This window comes from Canis aureus, chromosome 8, assembly GCF_053574225.1.
Source record: "Canis aureus isolate CA01 chromosome 8, VMU_Caureus_v.1.0, whole genome shotgun sequence".
NCBI lineage: Eukaryota > Metazoa > Chordata > Mammalia > Carnivora > Canidae > Canis > Canis aureus.
This window is the reverse complement of record NC_135618.1, coordinates 49,125,030-49,142,221: the sequence shown is the minus strand read 5'-3', so window position 1 is coordinate 49,142,221 and position 17,192 is coordinate 49,125,030. Positions and strand designations below refer to the sequence as shown.

The 17,192-nt window shown below is 36.8% G+C and overlaps 1 protein-coding gene across 2 annotated transcripts in view; it reads left to right on the top strand.

Annotated features, from left to right (window-relative positions):
* PARN (poly(A)-specific ribonuclease) overlaps positions 1–17,192 on the top strand; it is a 154,978-nt gene that overhangs the window by 50,234 nt on the left and 87,552 nt on the right. For both annotated transcript variants that reach the window (XM_077906700.1, XM_077906699.1), the window contains exons 19-21: positions 3,988–4,043; positions 5,257–5,343; positions 7,314–7,388. In XM_077906700.1, the coding sequence (XP_077762826.1) occupies positions 3,988–4,043; positions 5,257–5,343; positions 7,314–7,388 (218 nt within the window). The remainder of the gene's footprint in view (positions 1–3,987; positions 4,044–5,256; positions 5,344–7,313; positions 7,389–17,192) is intronic.

The window sequence follows — 17,192 nt, the reverse complement described above, 5'->3', positions numbered from 1 at the left end:
TCTATTGAGTCTTTTAGCTAAGAACAGATTTTTTGCTTATTTTAGACAGAAGTGAAATTCAGATGAACTATTAGAGAACAAATCGCCTGTATATTGGGTGACAAAAGATATCTTTCAAAAAATATCTCAAAACTCTTGCATGGTGAGATTAGTTGGGGAGGTCTCCTTTTTAAGTGTAATTTTTGTTGCTATTTATAGGATGATAGATTTTCTCAGTCTGTTAGTGAGGTCCCATGATTTTAGAAATAAAACAATATTTTAAAAACGAAATCAAGCAATTACAGACTCACACATGTGATTTTACCTCATTTTCCTCTCCCCACAGCGGATAACATAGTATACAGGATACACAAGATTGATTTAACTGGCTTTTTAGTCGTGTGTCTCTGAAAAAGTCTCTAGTTATTTCCCTTGGGCCTCTCAGTTCTGGTAGCCTTTTTTTTTTTTTCTTTCTTTTTAAAGATTTTATTTATTTGAGAGAGAGAGGGAGAGAGGGAGTGAGCACCAGTGAAGTAAGGGTCAGAGGCAGAGAGAGAATCTTAAGCAGACTCTGGGCTGAGTGTGGAGCCTGATTTGGGGATCATGACCTGAGTTGAAACCAAGAGTCAGACACTCAGCCACATGAGCCACCCAAGTGCCCCTGTTTTCTTTTTTGAATTAAAAAAATAAAAATAAAAATGAAAGGAATTTTACTTTTTTTAAAAGATTTTATTTAAAAAAAAAAAAGATTTTATTTATTTATTCATGAGAAGCACACAGAGAGAGGCAGAGACATAGCAGAGGGAGAAGCAGGCTCCCTGCAGGGAGCTGGATGCAGGACTCAATCCTGGACCCTGGGATTACATCCTGAGCCAAAGGCAGATGTTCAACTGCTGAGCCACGCAGGTGTCCCTGAAAGGAATTTTAAAAAACAAAGCTCAGTTTCCCAAAATCATTGGCTGCTTTTTTTTTTTTTTCTTAATGGCGGTGGAGAGGTCTTTTTATTTATCAGATTTAATGAGAAAACTTTTACAAAGCTATAATCATAATATAAAATTTGGGACTTTTAAAAAAGTTTTTATTTAAATTCCAGTTAACATATCATGTAATTTTTTTTCTTTTACGTAACGTGTAATGTTAATATTAGTTTCAGGTGTACAACATAGTGATTTACTCTTCTATACATCATCCAGTGCTCATCATGACCATTGTGCTCCTTCATCCCCATCATTTGTTTCACCCATTCCCCTCCCTCCCACTTCTCCTCTGGTGACCATCAGTGTTTTCTCTAGAGACAAGAGTCTATTTCTTGGTTTTTCTCTCTCCCTCTCTTATTTTCCTTTGCTTATTTGTTTCTTAAATTCCACATATAAGTGAAATAATAAAGTTTTTGTCTTTCTCTGACTGACTTTGCTTAGCATAATACCTTCTAGCTCCATCCATATTGTTGCAGATGGCAAGATTTCAGTCTTTTTTTTTATTTCAGTCTTTTTGATGGCTTAGTCATATTCCATTGTGTATATATACCACATCTTCTTTATCCGTTCATCAGTTGATGGGCATCTGGGCTCTTTCCATAATTTGGCTATTGTAGATAATGCTGCTATAAACATCGGGGTGCAAGTATCCCTTCAAATGAGTAGTTCTGTATCTTTTGGGTAAATATGTAGTAGTGCAATTGCTGGATCATAGAGTAGTTCTACTTTTAACTTTTTAAGGACTCTCCATACTGTTTTCCAGAGTGGCTGCCTCAGTTTGTGTTCCAAGGATGGAGGTAGGGAGTATTATGCCAGGTGAAGTCAGTCAGAGAAAGACAAATATCATATGATTTCACCCATATGTGGAAATTAATAAGCAGACAAACGAGTGTAGGAGAGAAAAAAAGAGAGAGGCAGAGTAAGAGACACACTCTTGAAAACAAACTGATGGTTACAGGGGTGGTGGGCAGAGATGAGGGATGGGTGAAACAAGCGATGGGTCTTGAGCATACATGTCTTGATGAGCAGTGGGTGTTGTATGGAAGTGTTGAATCACCATATTGTATATCTGAAACTAATATTACACGGTATGTTAACTGGCATTTTAAAAAAACTTAAAAAAAAAAAGATTCCAGTGTTATTTTTACCAAAGTAGAAAAAAATCCAAAATATTTTAAAGTTTTCATAGTTATTTGGATTGTTTAATGCTCTTTTGAAATGATGAACCATCATTTACTGACTCCCCCTGCCACCACATCTTACTGAACCATAAGGTCAATTTTGATTTTGGAGGGTATTTGACATTATTGTGATAATTTGACATAGTGTAACAATGAACATGTCAATTCAGCTTTTATTCCTCTGTTGAAATTAGGGTTAAAATTTTAAATTATTTTTATGGTGCTTGATATGTTCCATAACTTTTAAATTAAATGTTTTTTATTTATTTGGTTTTCAGAATTTGGGGACTGTCTCTAAATTTACTAAATGGAAAATTGAAAATTTTATGAAGCATAAAAATACTGAGCCTTCTCACCCAGGAATAACCTCATAGGTTCTGGTTGGCAGTAGTAATCATAGCTGTCATCGCTGAGAAACTTTTTTTTAGATTTTATTTATTTGAGAGAGAGAGAGCAAGCACAAGCAGGTTGAGCAGCAGAAGGAGAAGGAGACGCAGACTCTTCACTGGGCAGGGAGCCTGATGCAGGGCTGGATCCCAGGACCCTTGGATCATGACCTGAGCCTAAGGCAGCCACTTAACAGACCAAAGGCACCCAGGCACCCCACTGAGAAACTCCTTTGTGCTAGGTGCTCTGTACATCTGAGTGTCTTCTGGCATCACTAGTACTATTGATTGAATTGAGTAAAAAGACTCCTAGAACGAGAATAGTATTCCTGAGCCTAAATTAGTAAACTAAAAATAAAATTGGTTTTTTAGCCATAGGATTTGGTTTATTAAATTGTAGGCCAGGCAACAAGTTCTTAAACCGCAGAGTGCCATGACTTCTTTTTTTTCTGGCATTAACCGAATGGTGTTATTTACGCTGATGGTTCCATTTGTAAACTAGATCATGCCCTGCTTGGCTTTTGAATGCCTGGTAATAATGTGCCTTAATTGTGGGTCAGTGAAGCCAAACTAATTGCTTTTTGGGCTCTTGGATTGCCTTTTTAATTTGCAGTATAATATAGTCTCTACCAGAAATGCACTTATGTATTGTCATTTAAGTAAAACCTATTAAAATCATTTGCAGACAACAGAATGCCTGATATTTTGTCCATATCTTGCAATTATGTACTTGTAATTTACAAGTACCCTTTTTTTAAGTGCCTTTGTATCCTTTCCTTTGGAGGTACGCATAAAGTGACTGATATGTTTCATATCTGTGTGATAGCTTTCTTTACCAAACATTGTTTTGCTTTGTGCTTTTAATATGTTTTAAATGACAGTAATAGCATGAGCTGCTGAGATGGTCACTTACTTCAGACTGTGTAATTCACTCAATAAGATTGGCATTTATCCAATGACTTTCCATCTCAGTTAAAAAAAAAAAAAAAAAAGATACCGGTGTTGTCATTCTCAGCTCACAAAACACCAATCATAGGGGTTCCCTTTATAATTTTTAGGAACAGTTGTTAAGAAGTCAGTAAGATGGTTAGCATTCTGTAATGTTTGTTTTCTCTCACTTTCCCTTGATTAATGTGAGCAAACCTGCAGAGGACTTCCTTTTGACTCTTCGATGTCTAATTTCATTCATTTAACTAATATTTATTGAGTAGCTTTTGAGTGTCAGGAACTTTTGTAGCTGTTGGGGATACCAAAGATTGTTTTTTTCATATTTATTTATGATAAATATTTAGTCTTAGAGAAAAATCTTTGAAGTGAATTGTAAGTACTTTTTTCAAATGATTTCAGATGGAGTAATATAATTAAGAGGCATCTAAGAAGCATTTAGTAAAGATTTTAATGGATGCTTGTATATGGTTTTTAATAGAAATGAGCCCGTTGTCTGTTTTTCTTTTCTTTTTGTAGGTTATTTCTTATGAGAGTCATGGATATCCCCTATCTAAACTTGGAAGGACCAGACTGTAAGTGATTTTTATTTTCTCATTGCATCTGCACGTTGAAGTGTGTGGTCTGGAAGGGATAACAGGAAAAATATTACCGAAGAAAGAGCTTTATTCACGTAAAAACAGGCAGTGATTTTGTGGTTGATATGAATAGTATGCTTAAGTTAATGGTACCCTTGGGTCTTGATTAACTCCTCTCTTTACTTACATTTTCCAGTTTATGCATGAGTTGAATTTTAAAAGAATATATATCTTCTCTTCATTATTTTGTTTTCACTCAGAACTCAGATTCATAATACTCTATAAATACACATAATAAATTTCGAGATGGCTAGCTATGTCAGTAACTAGAAGTTCTCTATTTTCCAGTTATTTGAATATGTATATATTGAAGTTGGGTAGGGTTTTTTTTTTTTTTTTTTTTCCTTCTTCTTTTTCATTGAAAACCTTGGAAGGCTTGTCTGTATGGGAAGTGGTTGCTGCTGTTTTGGATTATTCTCTACTTTCTCCTCCTTCCTGTCCCATTCTTCTGTTCCAATGCTCGTGCTAGTCTGGGTTTATTTGCCTTAATCCACATCACAGGGATATAGAAATGGGTGAGCTCTACCCAATGGTAATAGTCATTGTAGTGATGATCAGAACACATAGATTGCCCTCTAGATTAGACTTCTATTTTGATACACTCTTCTCACAACAGTTCTGCAAGCTAAACATCATCATTCCCAGTTTATAGCCATGAGTGGCTAAAGCAGTTCGGTCTCTTGCTCAGAGGTGCACAGTTGAGTGGTGGGTCTGAGGTTAGAACATAAGACTGTGACTCAGGACTGTTTCTACTTAAACTCAGTCCATCGGATTTTGGACGGTGGTGCTAAGTAAACATACTAACAAGTAGATTAACAGTAAAAAGTTAAACACTTAGTGAAATGTCTTGAACAAAGTAGCCATTTTTCCCCCCTTGAAATAATTTTCATGGGAACTTCATGAGCAGAGGTGGTATGCATAGAATTGTCAGGATTCAATCCATTGTGAGTTCTATAAAGCATCAGAGCCGAAGTTGAGGCTAAGATGGCAGAGTCATACCATTCCTAAAAATACTTTTAGGAGTTGCTTGGTAATCATGAGTCATTCCCAGCAGTTCCTCAAGAGAGCTGGGGGTTAGCTTCATTAAAGAACCACTGGTGTGTCATTCACTTTTCAGTTGTCAACCTTTTATCAAAAATTTGTCCCATAGTGCAACCAAAACGTGATCATGTTCTTCATGTGACATTCCCCAAAGAATGGAAAACCAGTGACCTTTACCAGCTTTTCAGTGCCTTTGGTAAGTAAATCACAAGTGCATGTGTAGTTTTAGGATTTTGCTATGTTTCTGGTCTGTCCAGGTGGCCGCAGGTACAACGACAACTTCAGCTTGGACGTGAAAGAGTATTACCATGCAAGGGTTTGATCTCACTCATCGAATTTTTCAAGGTTTGGTATATTGGTATCTTTGTACTAACATGATCTGTGGAACTTTTAATAGCACCCTACAATAGAGTGCTATTATTAATCCACGGAAAGCAGGATACTATTACTATGACTGCCCTTACTGCTGACCATTGAAAATGAATCTAGGCTGAGGATAAATCATTTTTAAGATTAAATTCAGAGGGAAGGTCTGTTTCGTAAGGACAGGCGGTCACTGCTTGACATTGAATAGTCCAAGCAGATGAACGCAGATGTTTGAGAGGACCAAAAGATGAATTATGTGTGCAGTAGGGCTCTTCTCCTAATTCCTTTTTCTCAGATCAGGTGATAGGTTAAAAGGAACCGTCTTCTGATTAGGGTTCATAAAGACCGTTCTGATTGTCAGTTTCCAGCAGTGCCTGTTTATTTTAGTAAATGAAATATTTAAGCTGTTCTCTTTGGAAATTCTTGGATAAAGTAATGGCAGCACAAACCTAAGTGGGCAATAATAAGACTGTTTAGTGTTTATGTACCTCAACAGGCTGGTATGTGGTCATTTAAAAAATATTTGAAGAGTTTATTAAAAGGTGGTGAAATGTTTGTTTTAAGGTTTAGTGTAAAAAGCAGATGCAAGTAGGGCTCCTATACAACTAATACTTTTTTTTTTTTTTTTATAATACCTTGTATAGATCAGACTGAAAGGAAGCCTCATGCTAGTATCACTGACTGCTTTAGATAGGTTTTTTTCTTCTTTATGCTTTTCTGTATTTTTATTTTTATTTTTTAGGGAAGGAGGGAGGGGGAGAGAGAGAGAGAAAGGAGGGGAAGGGGAGAGGGAGACCAAGACAATCTTAAGCAGACTCCACACCCAGCGCAGAGCCTGACAAGGGGCTCCATCTCAGGATTTGGCTATCCATCTCAGGACCCTAAGCCTATCTCAGGACCTGAGCTGAAATCAGGAGTCGGATGCTTAACCAATCAAACCATTCAGGCATCCCAACTTTTCTGTATTTTCTAAAATAAGTATGTTTATAAGTAAAACACTTTATAGACTTAATTTTGGAAAAGTAAGCAGAAGGTAAGTTTCAGGAAAGTTATCCTAGTCTTTGGAGATGATCTCAATGACTTCTGAAATTCTAGTCCTGCTTTTTAATTTAAATACAGATCTAGAAATGCAGTTGGATTTCACAGCTCATTTCTTTGAGGGTTTTGATGTTGTTGCTGTATTTTCTCAATTTGTATTGTTAAGTTCTTATCTCTCTGTAGTCAGCCTTTAATTGGCTAAATTAAGTAGAATGCTCTGAGTAGAATTTTGTTTTCATTTTAATGAAAAGGAATCAGTTGGGTGATACTGGACAGGTAGCTTCTGTATCTTTGTGTCCTCATTGGAGATGGTGATGTTGATGTTTGTAAGACCACTTACTATATATAAGCATTGGATGAGGATTAAATGAGCTGATTCATGGAAAGCAATTAGGATAGTATGTGGCATATAGCACTACTTAGAGCCTGTTCACTATTATTATTTATTGAAAACACACAAGGTGGAGAAGTGACTTTTGTAATTGAGCAAGTTATTAGGGATCCTTACTGTGCAGTAGGGCATGAGTTTTTGTCCTATGACAGAGCAGTTTGCAAGCCTTTGAAAATTTGGGGAGGAATTAAAACATTCTTTGATTATTAAATTCCAGTGATGTCTGCCCATTTTTAGTAATTCTAGTCTTCCATGTTTTTTCAAGAAGAGCGGTAGCCAAATAATTAGACCTGGATATCAGATATCCAAATGAAGTCTGATAGTGATCTAAATGGTCAAATGCTCCCTTTACTTTTATTTCAACATTACAGGTAACATTCATATATCCTGGATTGATGATACATCAGCATTTGTTTCTCTCAGCCAGCCGGAACAAGTACAGATTGGTAAGTGCTTTGGACATTTGTTTTGTAAATTAATTAAAGTGGGAGCTCACCTTCCTTATAGTGTAGGTTCCATTAGCTGATTAACAAGCACTGCAGCTTGGTTGGTTCAGAGCTGTCTCTAAAATAAAGGAGATAATTAGTACATATCACGTGTAGGTGAGAAAATAAGACAAATTTATTAATTCATTAGACATACTATGTAATGTATCTTTTCACTTCCTTCCTGTTCCCTTCCATTGCACTTTTTCTAAAACGGGTTACAGATTTGCTTTGAAAATTAAAAGCAGCAAATTCAGAGGAATGGGGAACACCAAAAGGTGATACCTGTATTCTCCTTTCATCTCTGTACTTTTTCCATATATTTATAAGTTTTTGTGATCTATTCATTTCATTAAACTTGTATGGAATACTGGTTTTACAAACTGAAAGATATTTTATTTGTTTTTAAAATAGGATGGTAGAAAGATGGAACGCCACATCTCTTACTGGACCCTAAATAATTTTGATATTAACCATCTCAAAATGTTCTCTTTTCTTAGGATGAAAAGTTATTGAATAAAATATGTATTGTTCAGCTACTTATTCAAATAGATTTCAAGTTTTTCTGGTGCTTAATAATGTAGGAGAAAATTAAATTTTTTCTTCTTATTTAATAAGGTGCCACATACTAAAACTCTGTAATTCTGAGAATGTAACTATATGAGTAATTACGTAGAAAACTTCCACAAATATACATATTCAAATCAGAGTATTTTGGTGGTGGTTCTTAATTCTATGACCATTGCAGGACTATATAGGCTATATTGTAGTGAAAAGCTTGAGCTCTGCGATCATGCTGCTGCACTACTTCTAGTTGTGTGACCTTGGGCAAGTTATTTCATCTTGAGAACTCTGGTTATCTCTGTAAACTGGGATGATAGTATGGGCTTACTGGGATTATTGTTAGGATTACATGAGATTTCATGTATATATATTTCATATATTTCATATATATATGAATATATATACACCGTGGCAGAGCTTTGAACTTTTACAATGGTCATTAATAGTGGATTTCATTGTGAGGTGTACTTTGGGAGCACATGACACCAAGAATTAGTGTTGGATGCAGGGTGTGAATGTTGTCACTTGTTAATAGAGAGACCACTGAGATGGTGCACAAAAGAACTGATAATTAGAGAGCTGAAGATAACTTCAAGGGGGGGAAGGGACTCTGAGAACATAGCGAGGTATTCTGTGGCCATAAGAATGCAGAACCAGAACTCCTGGCTGGAAGTCCAATCAAACCTCCTCTGCTCAGCTTCTCCCTTTAGATTTCCCGCTGGTCACACTTGGGTGACATTGAAACTCTGCAGTGGGATGGAAGGAGATGCAAAGGCTTGGAAGCCAGACTGCCCCAGGGACTAACCTCGCCTGTACCACCTATCAGCCCAGTGTCTTTGGGCAGGTTCCGTAAACTCAGAAAGCCTCGGGCTCCTCTGTCTGAGAGGTGGAGGCAATGATGGTTCCTTTGTGAAATGAGATCACGGACATTAAGTGCCCAGCAGGGAGCCTGGCACTCCACTAGCAGTGCTTGACAAATGCTAGGTAATTATTAAAATATCTGCTTGGCCTCCCTTGCCGTGAACAGTAAAAATGAGAGTCTGTAAAAGCTCTAAGACACTAGCTGGTGGTGTCTGCTTGCAAATACAAGCATAATTCCTTGTTTATGTGTATGGGTGTCAGTGATGCTTTTCATGTTGCCGTTATACCACATTTGATGTCCTGTGAGGATTGCTCCCTCACTTATGATTGAAAGATGCCTCAAACAGTAGCCTCCCAGCTCAGTATTTCACTCAGTGATACCTAAAATCTGGGAGCTGCATTTCAGAATCACGTTGCCACAGAAGCTCTGCAGTGTGATTGTTTTTCCTTGTGTGTTGCTTCCCTGAGGGCAACATCGAGTCCATCTTCTTCCCCATTGACTCCTTCTTTAGTGCTTGGAATGCACTGTGGCTTGAGTAACTCAATGTGTGCCTGAGTCAGTAACATGGGGAAAAGGCCAAGGTGAAAGTGTGACCTTCTTACCTTTTTCCTCCTAGATCAAGTAGATGACTGTTGTGTCTTGATATATGCAGCTTTACTAGTAAAGTCTAAGTTTCCATTGTTGTCTCTTACACAAAAGACATCTCTTTTCTTTTTAAGATTGTATTTATTTATTTGAGAGAGAAGAGGTAGAGAGCACAGGCAAGGGGGAGGGGCAGAGGGAGAGGGAGAAGCAGACTCCTGCTGAGCAGGGAGGGTGATGTGGGGCTCAGTCCCAGGACCCTGGGATCATGACCTGAGCCACAGGCAGACGCTTAACTGACTGAGCCACCCAGGCACCCTCACAAAAGACAGCTCCTAACATAAATACCTGGCCATTTGCATGTGCCGTGCCTGTGACCATAATTCTCTTTGCCACAAACCATCCTCTTCCTCCAGAGCTTGGCTGTGTCCCACTTCCCTCATCGCAGCTTAAACATCCATTTCTCTGAATGTCTTCCCTGGCTCCCTGTGCAGGGGATTGGACCCCATTTTCTGTGCCAGCCTGGCCTCCTCTACTGACATGTCATGTTTTGACTGTCTTCTCTGGTAGACTATAAACTCTCTGAGAGCAGGGACCAGACCTCTTGCTCACCATTGTGTTTTCAGTGCTCAGGGTAGTGACTGACATTAGCAAAGAAGTTAAATGTTTGTTGAGCCCAGTAAGTGATATTCAGGGTATAATGACTTAGCAATGCCTTTCTGCATGGGCCGGATATATATATATATATGTCTCTGGTCTTTTGCTGTGATTTATAAAATTATGCAGATGTTTCATTGAAAGACAGTGTAAAATCTGGTTTTTATAGCAGTTCTTTTAATGACAAGAGAGACCCAGGATGTCTAAAGTGCTGCAAACCCTATTAATGTTATCTTAAACAAATTACTTATTCATTTCAGCGGAAACAGAGGGCCTGTAGATCAATAACGTAACATTGGAAAAATCATTAAATGCCTATTTATATAGCAGCTTGTAATGGCTTCTTTGGCGCTGTTACAGACTGATTTTTGATTTACATTTAAGAAGCTGCTTCTTACCTGACACCTGTCTTTTTCTTTTGATAGCACTAAATCTAATCAAGATATTTTAAAAAGCCATTTTCAGTATCTTGAATATGAAAGTTCTCTTTTTCTGCAGAACTTTGTTGTACTAATTTTTTTGTTGTTGTTGTTGTACTAATTATTAAAACCCTTCTCTGAAACTAATAATATATAGTATATGTTAATTAAATTGAATTTAAATAAAAAATTAATTTAAAAAAACCACCTTCTACCAAGTGCTATTTGGTTTGGTTGCTGATTTTTTGTTTGTTTGCAAGAGATTAGGTGAGCATTCCAGTGGCTTTGGGGTTGTCCAAGTGGTGAGAGCCCATACCAGCCATACATTCAACATTATATTCCCTTGTAGCTCTTCAGATAAGATAGTACATGACCATGGAGAACATCACCTATTCTCACTGTTTGAGAATTTTCCTCAAAGTAGCAGAGTAAGAGATCATCACCTTTAAGGGTCACATCTGAATAGCTCATTCATATTTAAGATTTTTATATTCCTAATGTAGTTTTGTTAAATGAGGGAGGGACCCAGCAATATTTTAAAAGTCAGAGAACCTTTTAGTCATACTCTCAATATTTAGCCATTGAGTATTTTTGAGTGTCCTAAACGCATTATAAATTTTCATATGAATAGCTTGAGAGAAAAATAACCTTCTCATTTATTTTGAAAGCTGGAAATTGCAGTGCACTACCAGAAATTTATAAAAACACAAAAATTGATAAAAGCACTTTAAAAGATGTAGAAACCTGACAATTATTTTGTAAAAGCAGCACAAATTCAGGTAGTTGTATAAATTACTGATATGCTGCCTTAGGAGCTTGTTCAGGGACAGTGTGTTGGGATGGAGGGAGAAACTTGCTTCATTTTAGTCTAGGGTATGAGTGTGTTTATATTAAATTGTACTTTCAAAAGCACAGCTTTTATTTGTGAACAGATGAATATTAGAGTTGTGGATATGACTGGAGGCCATTGTTCAATACTGTTTTGCTGAAAGGTGCTTATAACTTTAAACTTTACCTGTGCTTTTTTTGTTCTCCTTTTAATGTCTGCAGAATTTGTAGTGATAACCGCTTGCTTCACATGCAGTATTGGTGATTTGTGTTCTCATTTTTCCTTGATCACACTAGCTGGGGGATACTGATTTTGATGATCTTTTCAAAGAGCCAGCTTTTGGCTTAGTTGTATTGTTTGTTTTTGTCTGTGTGCTGTATTTCTGCTTTTTCTCCTTAGTTTTTTTTTTTTTTTAAGATTTATTTATTTATTTTAGGGACAGAGAACAGAGAGCGCTCATGAGCATGAGTGGAAAGGGTAGAGAGAGAGGGAGAGAGACTTTCAAACTGACTCCATGCTGAGTGTGGAGCACAATGTGGGGCTTAATCTCACAATCCTGAAATTATGACCTGAGCTGAAATTCAGCTTGTCATTAAATTATTCAGCTTGTCATTAAATTCTCTTGTCATTAAAATATAAGATTCAGCTGCTAAACCAACTGCGCCACCCAGGCACCCCTTTCTTCCTTTTTTTCTCCGTTCTTTTTCCTTTTTCTTTTCCTTTTCCCTTTCCTTTTCCCTTTCCCTTTTCCTTTTCATTTTCCTTTTCCTTTCCCTGTACCCAATCTAGGGCTCAAACTCACAACCCCAAGATGAAGAGGCACATAGTCCTTCAGTTGAGCCAGCCAGGTGCCCTCTTTCCTTCCTTTTATTTCCTTTGGGTTTACTTTGCCCTTCTTCTTTCCACTTCCTGAGGTAGAACCATATGTGATTGATTTTTAAAAATTTTTCTAGGGGTGCCTGGGTGGCTCAGTTGGCTAAGTATCCTACTCTTGATCTCGTCTCAGGTCTTGATCTTATGGTCGTGAGTTCAAGTCCCTCATTGAGCTCCATGGGGACATGGAGCCTACTTAAAAAAAAAAATTCATCTAAAATTTTGTATGCCTGGCCTTCTAGAGATTGCCCCTGGGTCATTATGGCTTAGTGGTTGGCCACTGATTGGTTAGGTGTGTGTTTGAACACTATGATCCAGTGAGGCTTCCACCCTTTGACAGCTGGGTTGGGGAAGACTTTCAGCATTCAAGCAGTTTTCAAGTCTTCCCCACTTCTTTCTTTCAGCTGTACCTTCTTTTCTCCTGTGTGGGTGTACCAACCCTCACAGCCAGCTCATGCTGTGGATGTAGCCAAGACTCTTTCCTACTCATAGATTTTGACCTTTTTTTTTTTTGTTTCTAATATAAACATTTAAAGTCACAAATTATTCTCTAAGTGCTGCTTTAGGTATATCCCACAAATTGCACGTTATCATTCCGTTATCCTTAAGTTAGATGCCTTTCTAATTTCTCTTTTTGACCCTGGATTATTTAGAAGTATGTTGCTTCATTTCCAAGTGATTCCCCATGATCCCTTGTTACTAATTTCTGATTTAATTCTGTTGTGATTAGAGATTTCACCATGATTTCAGTCTTCTGAAGTTTACTGAAATTTGTATTAAGGCCTGTCTTGCTGAACAGACTACGTGTACTTGAAAAGAATGTGAGTTCTGCAGTATATGGTTTGGTGTATAAATATTACTGTTGCTCAGATGTTCAGTGTCTTTACTGATGTTTTATCTAATTTACCAATTTTGAGAGAGATGTTAATAAAATCTATGATTATGGAATTGTCTTTTTCCCCCTTTAATTTTGTCAGTTTTAAGGCTGTGTTATTAGATGCATACACACTTGTGACTACTTTTTTCCCCGATAAATTGATTCTTCATTTTGAAACATCCCTCTTTATCTTTTGTATCATTACAAAAGGTTTTTAGGCCTACCTTATTTGATATTAATATAATCAGTCTATCCTTGTATGTGTGTTTTTTCAAAGATTTTATTTATTTATTTGAGAGAGGGAGAGAGCATGCAGAATGGTGTGGGTAGGAGGGAGTAAAGGGAGAGAGGGAGAGGGAGAAGCAGACTTCCGCTGAGCAGGGAACTGGATGTAAGGCTTGATCTCAGGACTCTGAGATCATAACCTGAGCCGAAGGTAGAAACTGAGCCACTGAGGTGCCCTTATCCTTCTTGTGTTTTTTATGTTTGCCTAGTATATCGATATTTTTCCTTCCATAGACTCAACTTATCTGTCATATATAAATGTAATTACTTATATGCTTTTGTCATTTTAAAACTTGTTCTTTAAAGAAGTCCATATTACTTTCTCTCGTCTTTTTAATCTCATCTCTTCGCATTCTTTTTTAGTGGTTGCTTTAGAAATTTTAACATCTATCCATAACTTTTCACAGTCTACTTAGAGTTCATATTATACCAGTTCACATATAATGTAGAAACCTTAACATGCATAGATGTCCACTTGGTTTTCATGCTGTAGTTGGCGTATATATAATATGTGCATACGTTATAAATCCTATAAAGTGTTATAATTTTGCTTTAAAGAGTCATGTATTTTAAGAAATTAAAAGGCGAAATTCTTTTCTCTTTACCCTGATATTTACCATTTCAGGTGTCTTCCTTCATTCCTGAAGATCCAAGTTTCTTTTGAGTATCATCTCACTTCAGCCTAAAGAACTTCCATCGGTATTTCTTGCAATGCTGCTCATTGTCTTAGGTTTTTTTTTTTTTTTTTTTTTTAAAACTACAACAGTCTTTATTTTGCCTTCATTCATGTAGGATATTTTAACTGGCTCTATAGAATTCTGGATTTCTCTCAGCATTTTAAAGATGTTGATCCACTGTCTTCTGGTCTCCATGGTTTCTGATGAGAAGTCTACAATAATTTGTGTCATTGTTGCCATATAGAAATGTAGATATTCAAGATTTTCTTTGTCATTGAATCATTGGATTTCAGCAGTTTGACTGTGATGTACTTAGGCATGGCTTTCTTTATAATTATCCTCTTGGGGTTGACTAACTGTCTTGAATCTGTAAATTTAATTTTTAAAAATTTTTAGAAGACTTTTTAAAAAAGTAATCTCTGCATCCAACATGAGGCTCGAACTCACAACCCCAAGATCAGGAGTTGCATGTTCTACTGATTGAGCTAGCCAGGTGCCCCTTGAATCTGCACATTTGTGTCTTTCACCAGATTTAGGAAGTTTTTAGACACTATTCAAGTATTTTGTTGTTGTTGTTCTGTATTCTCTTGCCTCTCCTCTCCTGGGAGGCTCCAATTACCTGTATGCAGGAGACTTTTTGATATTGTTCCAGGGTTCCTGAGGCACTGTACATTTTTTTTTTTAACCTTTCTTTTTTCTTCTTCACATTGGTTAATTTCTATTTATCAATAAGCTCACTGGCTTTTCGTTCAGTCATCATTATTCTGCTCTTAAGCCCATCCAGTGAATTTTTTATTTCACGTATTGTGTTTTTCAGTTCTGTTATTTCCATTCAGTTTATTTTTATCTTTCCTATTTCTCTGTTGAGATTTCCTATCTTTATGTGGAGCCTCTGTTCCCTTTACCTCTGTGAACATAATTAGAATAGCTCCTTTAAAGTCTTTGTCTAATAATCCCAGCATCTGCATCACTGAGACGTTGGCATTAGTTGATCACTTTTCCCTTGAGCATGGGTCATGTTTTCTTGGCTCTTCCTATGTCAAATAACTTGGGATTGTTTCCTGGACACTGTGAATGTACTTTTGTGGAGATTCTGCATTCACTTATATTCCCTCAGAAGAGTCTTGATATTTTTGTAGGTTTAGCAGCATTTAACTTACTGAAACTCAGATGACAAGCTCTCACATATCGTGGTGGGGGTTGCCTCAGATCTGAGCTCATTCTGCCGTCAGCCTACCACCTGTAAGGTTAAGTGAGGGTCAGCCAGACACATGGGCTGAGTCTGTACACTAAATTTGGGCTTCCTGTTTTCTGTTTTTCTTCTGCCCTAGGATTCCCTTTGAATTCTAGTGCCATGAGTTGCCTACTGCTTCTGAGTCCTCCTACCAGGAAGACAGAGGACTTTCCTTGCAAAGTTCTAGTTGCCTCATGCCCTTGTAACTGCAATTTCCTCTTAGGGTATAGTCACACAAAAAAACCCCAGGAAATTCACTTTGTGCTGGCTGGCTTCCTCTGGTTTTTTACTCCTTTGCAAAATCTACCTGTTTTTTTCATGTTTCAGGGCCCTCAGATATTTGCTTTTTGCATTTTTAACCCCCAGAGCTCATAGTTGTTTTCAGCAGAAAAGCTGATTTGTTAGGAGCTTATTCCTTCCAATTCTGGAAGCAGAACATCTTTACCTGTGCTTTTAAATTGTTGCTCTTACATTGATGCAACACTTCTGCCATATTATAGAGCATGCTTAAACTACCTTTTTCTGCTTGTTAAATAACATTTTAAGAAAATATCATGTATAACACATTAAAAAAAAAACCCTATGACTTCCCTCTTTTAGCCAATTAAAACTGACTTAAGATCAGTTCCTTTTGGGTAGGCATGCATACCAACAGACAAAATCCAGATACAAAGTATTTGATATCTTGGCTTCTGTTTGTGGTCTTTTTCATAGTTTGCTAGTGTGTTACTGTATATTTATTCTTGTCAAAGAGGAAATGTGCAAAACACTCAAGAAAGAACTAAAAAAATGAGTGTTTTTCCCCTTCATATTAATTTTTCTAGTCTTCTAGTCTTAAACCTCGCATAGTATTGGTTTGCAACAATTATCTTGAATTATAACTGTAGCAATAGATAAATGCGTTCAACTGTGACATGACTTTAGAAGGGTTCTATTAAATAAGCTGGTTTTAGAGGAAGGGATTGGTAACTTACTTGTGTATGTAAATGACAAATGATCCTAGAAACAATGTATTTGTTTTTATATACCCAAGATTTTTACGGTAGTGGCTTATTGATAAAGGAAAATCATTATTATGAGATGTGTAAATGTCTGTGTTTTGTGTACATATCTTCTGTTGAAAACTTATTAAAGCAGCTGACTTTTTTTTTTAATTCCTCTAAGTCACTTAATCCACAAAAAGCACTGTGGAAGTTTTTAATAATATTTATTAAGAGCCTTCTTGTTTTCCTAATTCCCCCATGTGTTTAATCTTGAGAATTAGCAGTCTTACACATCTTTACTATGGAATCTGTATCAGGCAGATTTATTTGAAAGTAACAATAACTTGGACTTTCCCTAATTAGTATTCTTCAGGGCATTAGCTAGTATGAGAATTGGACAGAAAGCTTCCTGACTGCCACATAAGGCTTCCCAAGTTCTTAATATAATTACCAGCATTAAAGTAGTAACAGTGACAGAATGAGGTCTGTGGCAGTGAGAACATATCCAGGAGAAAATGCAGTGTTTGTGCTCTAGAGGTGGAGTTTTCGTGTTCTGTTGAATTGTTTCTGGTCCAAAGCAATGGATTTGATTTTTCTATTCTAGAGGCCATGTTGTCTGGATCTAAGAATGTTGCTTCATGTTGCACTGTCAGAATATTCAGTAGATCTGTCATATTTAATTGTAATATTATTCATAACAAACTGCTCTTGTTGTGCTCTCCTGCCCTCAGTTTTAGAAGTAAATAAAATTCATTGTTGAAAATGTGAAAAATATTTGAAAATATAAAGAAGAAAACAATTCAGTCATGGCCTCACAACCTAGACATAATACTAGTAATATTTTGATTTGTATTTCTTTTTTGTTTTATTTTGTATAGATAAGTGTTTTCATAACTTTTTAATATTAGTTGGGATCTGACTAC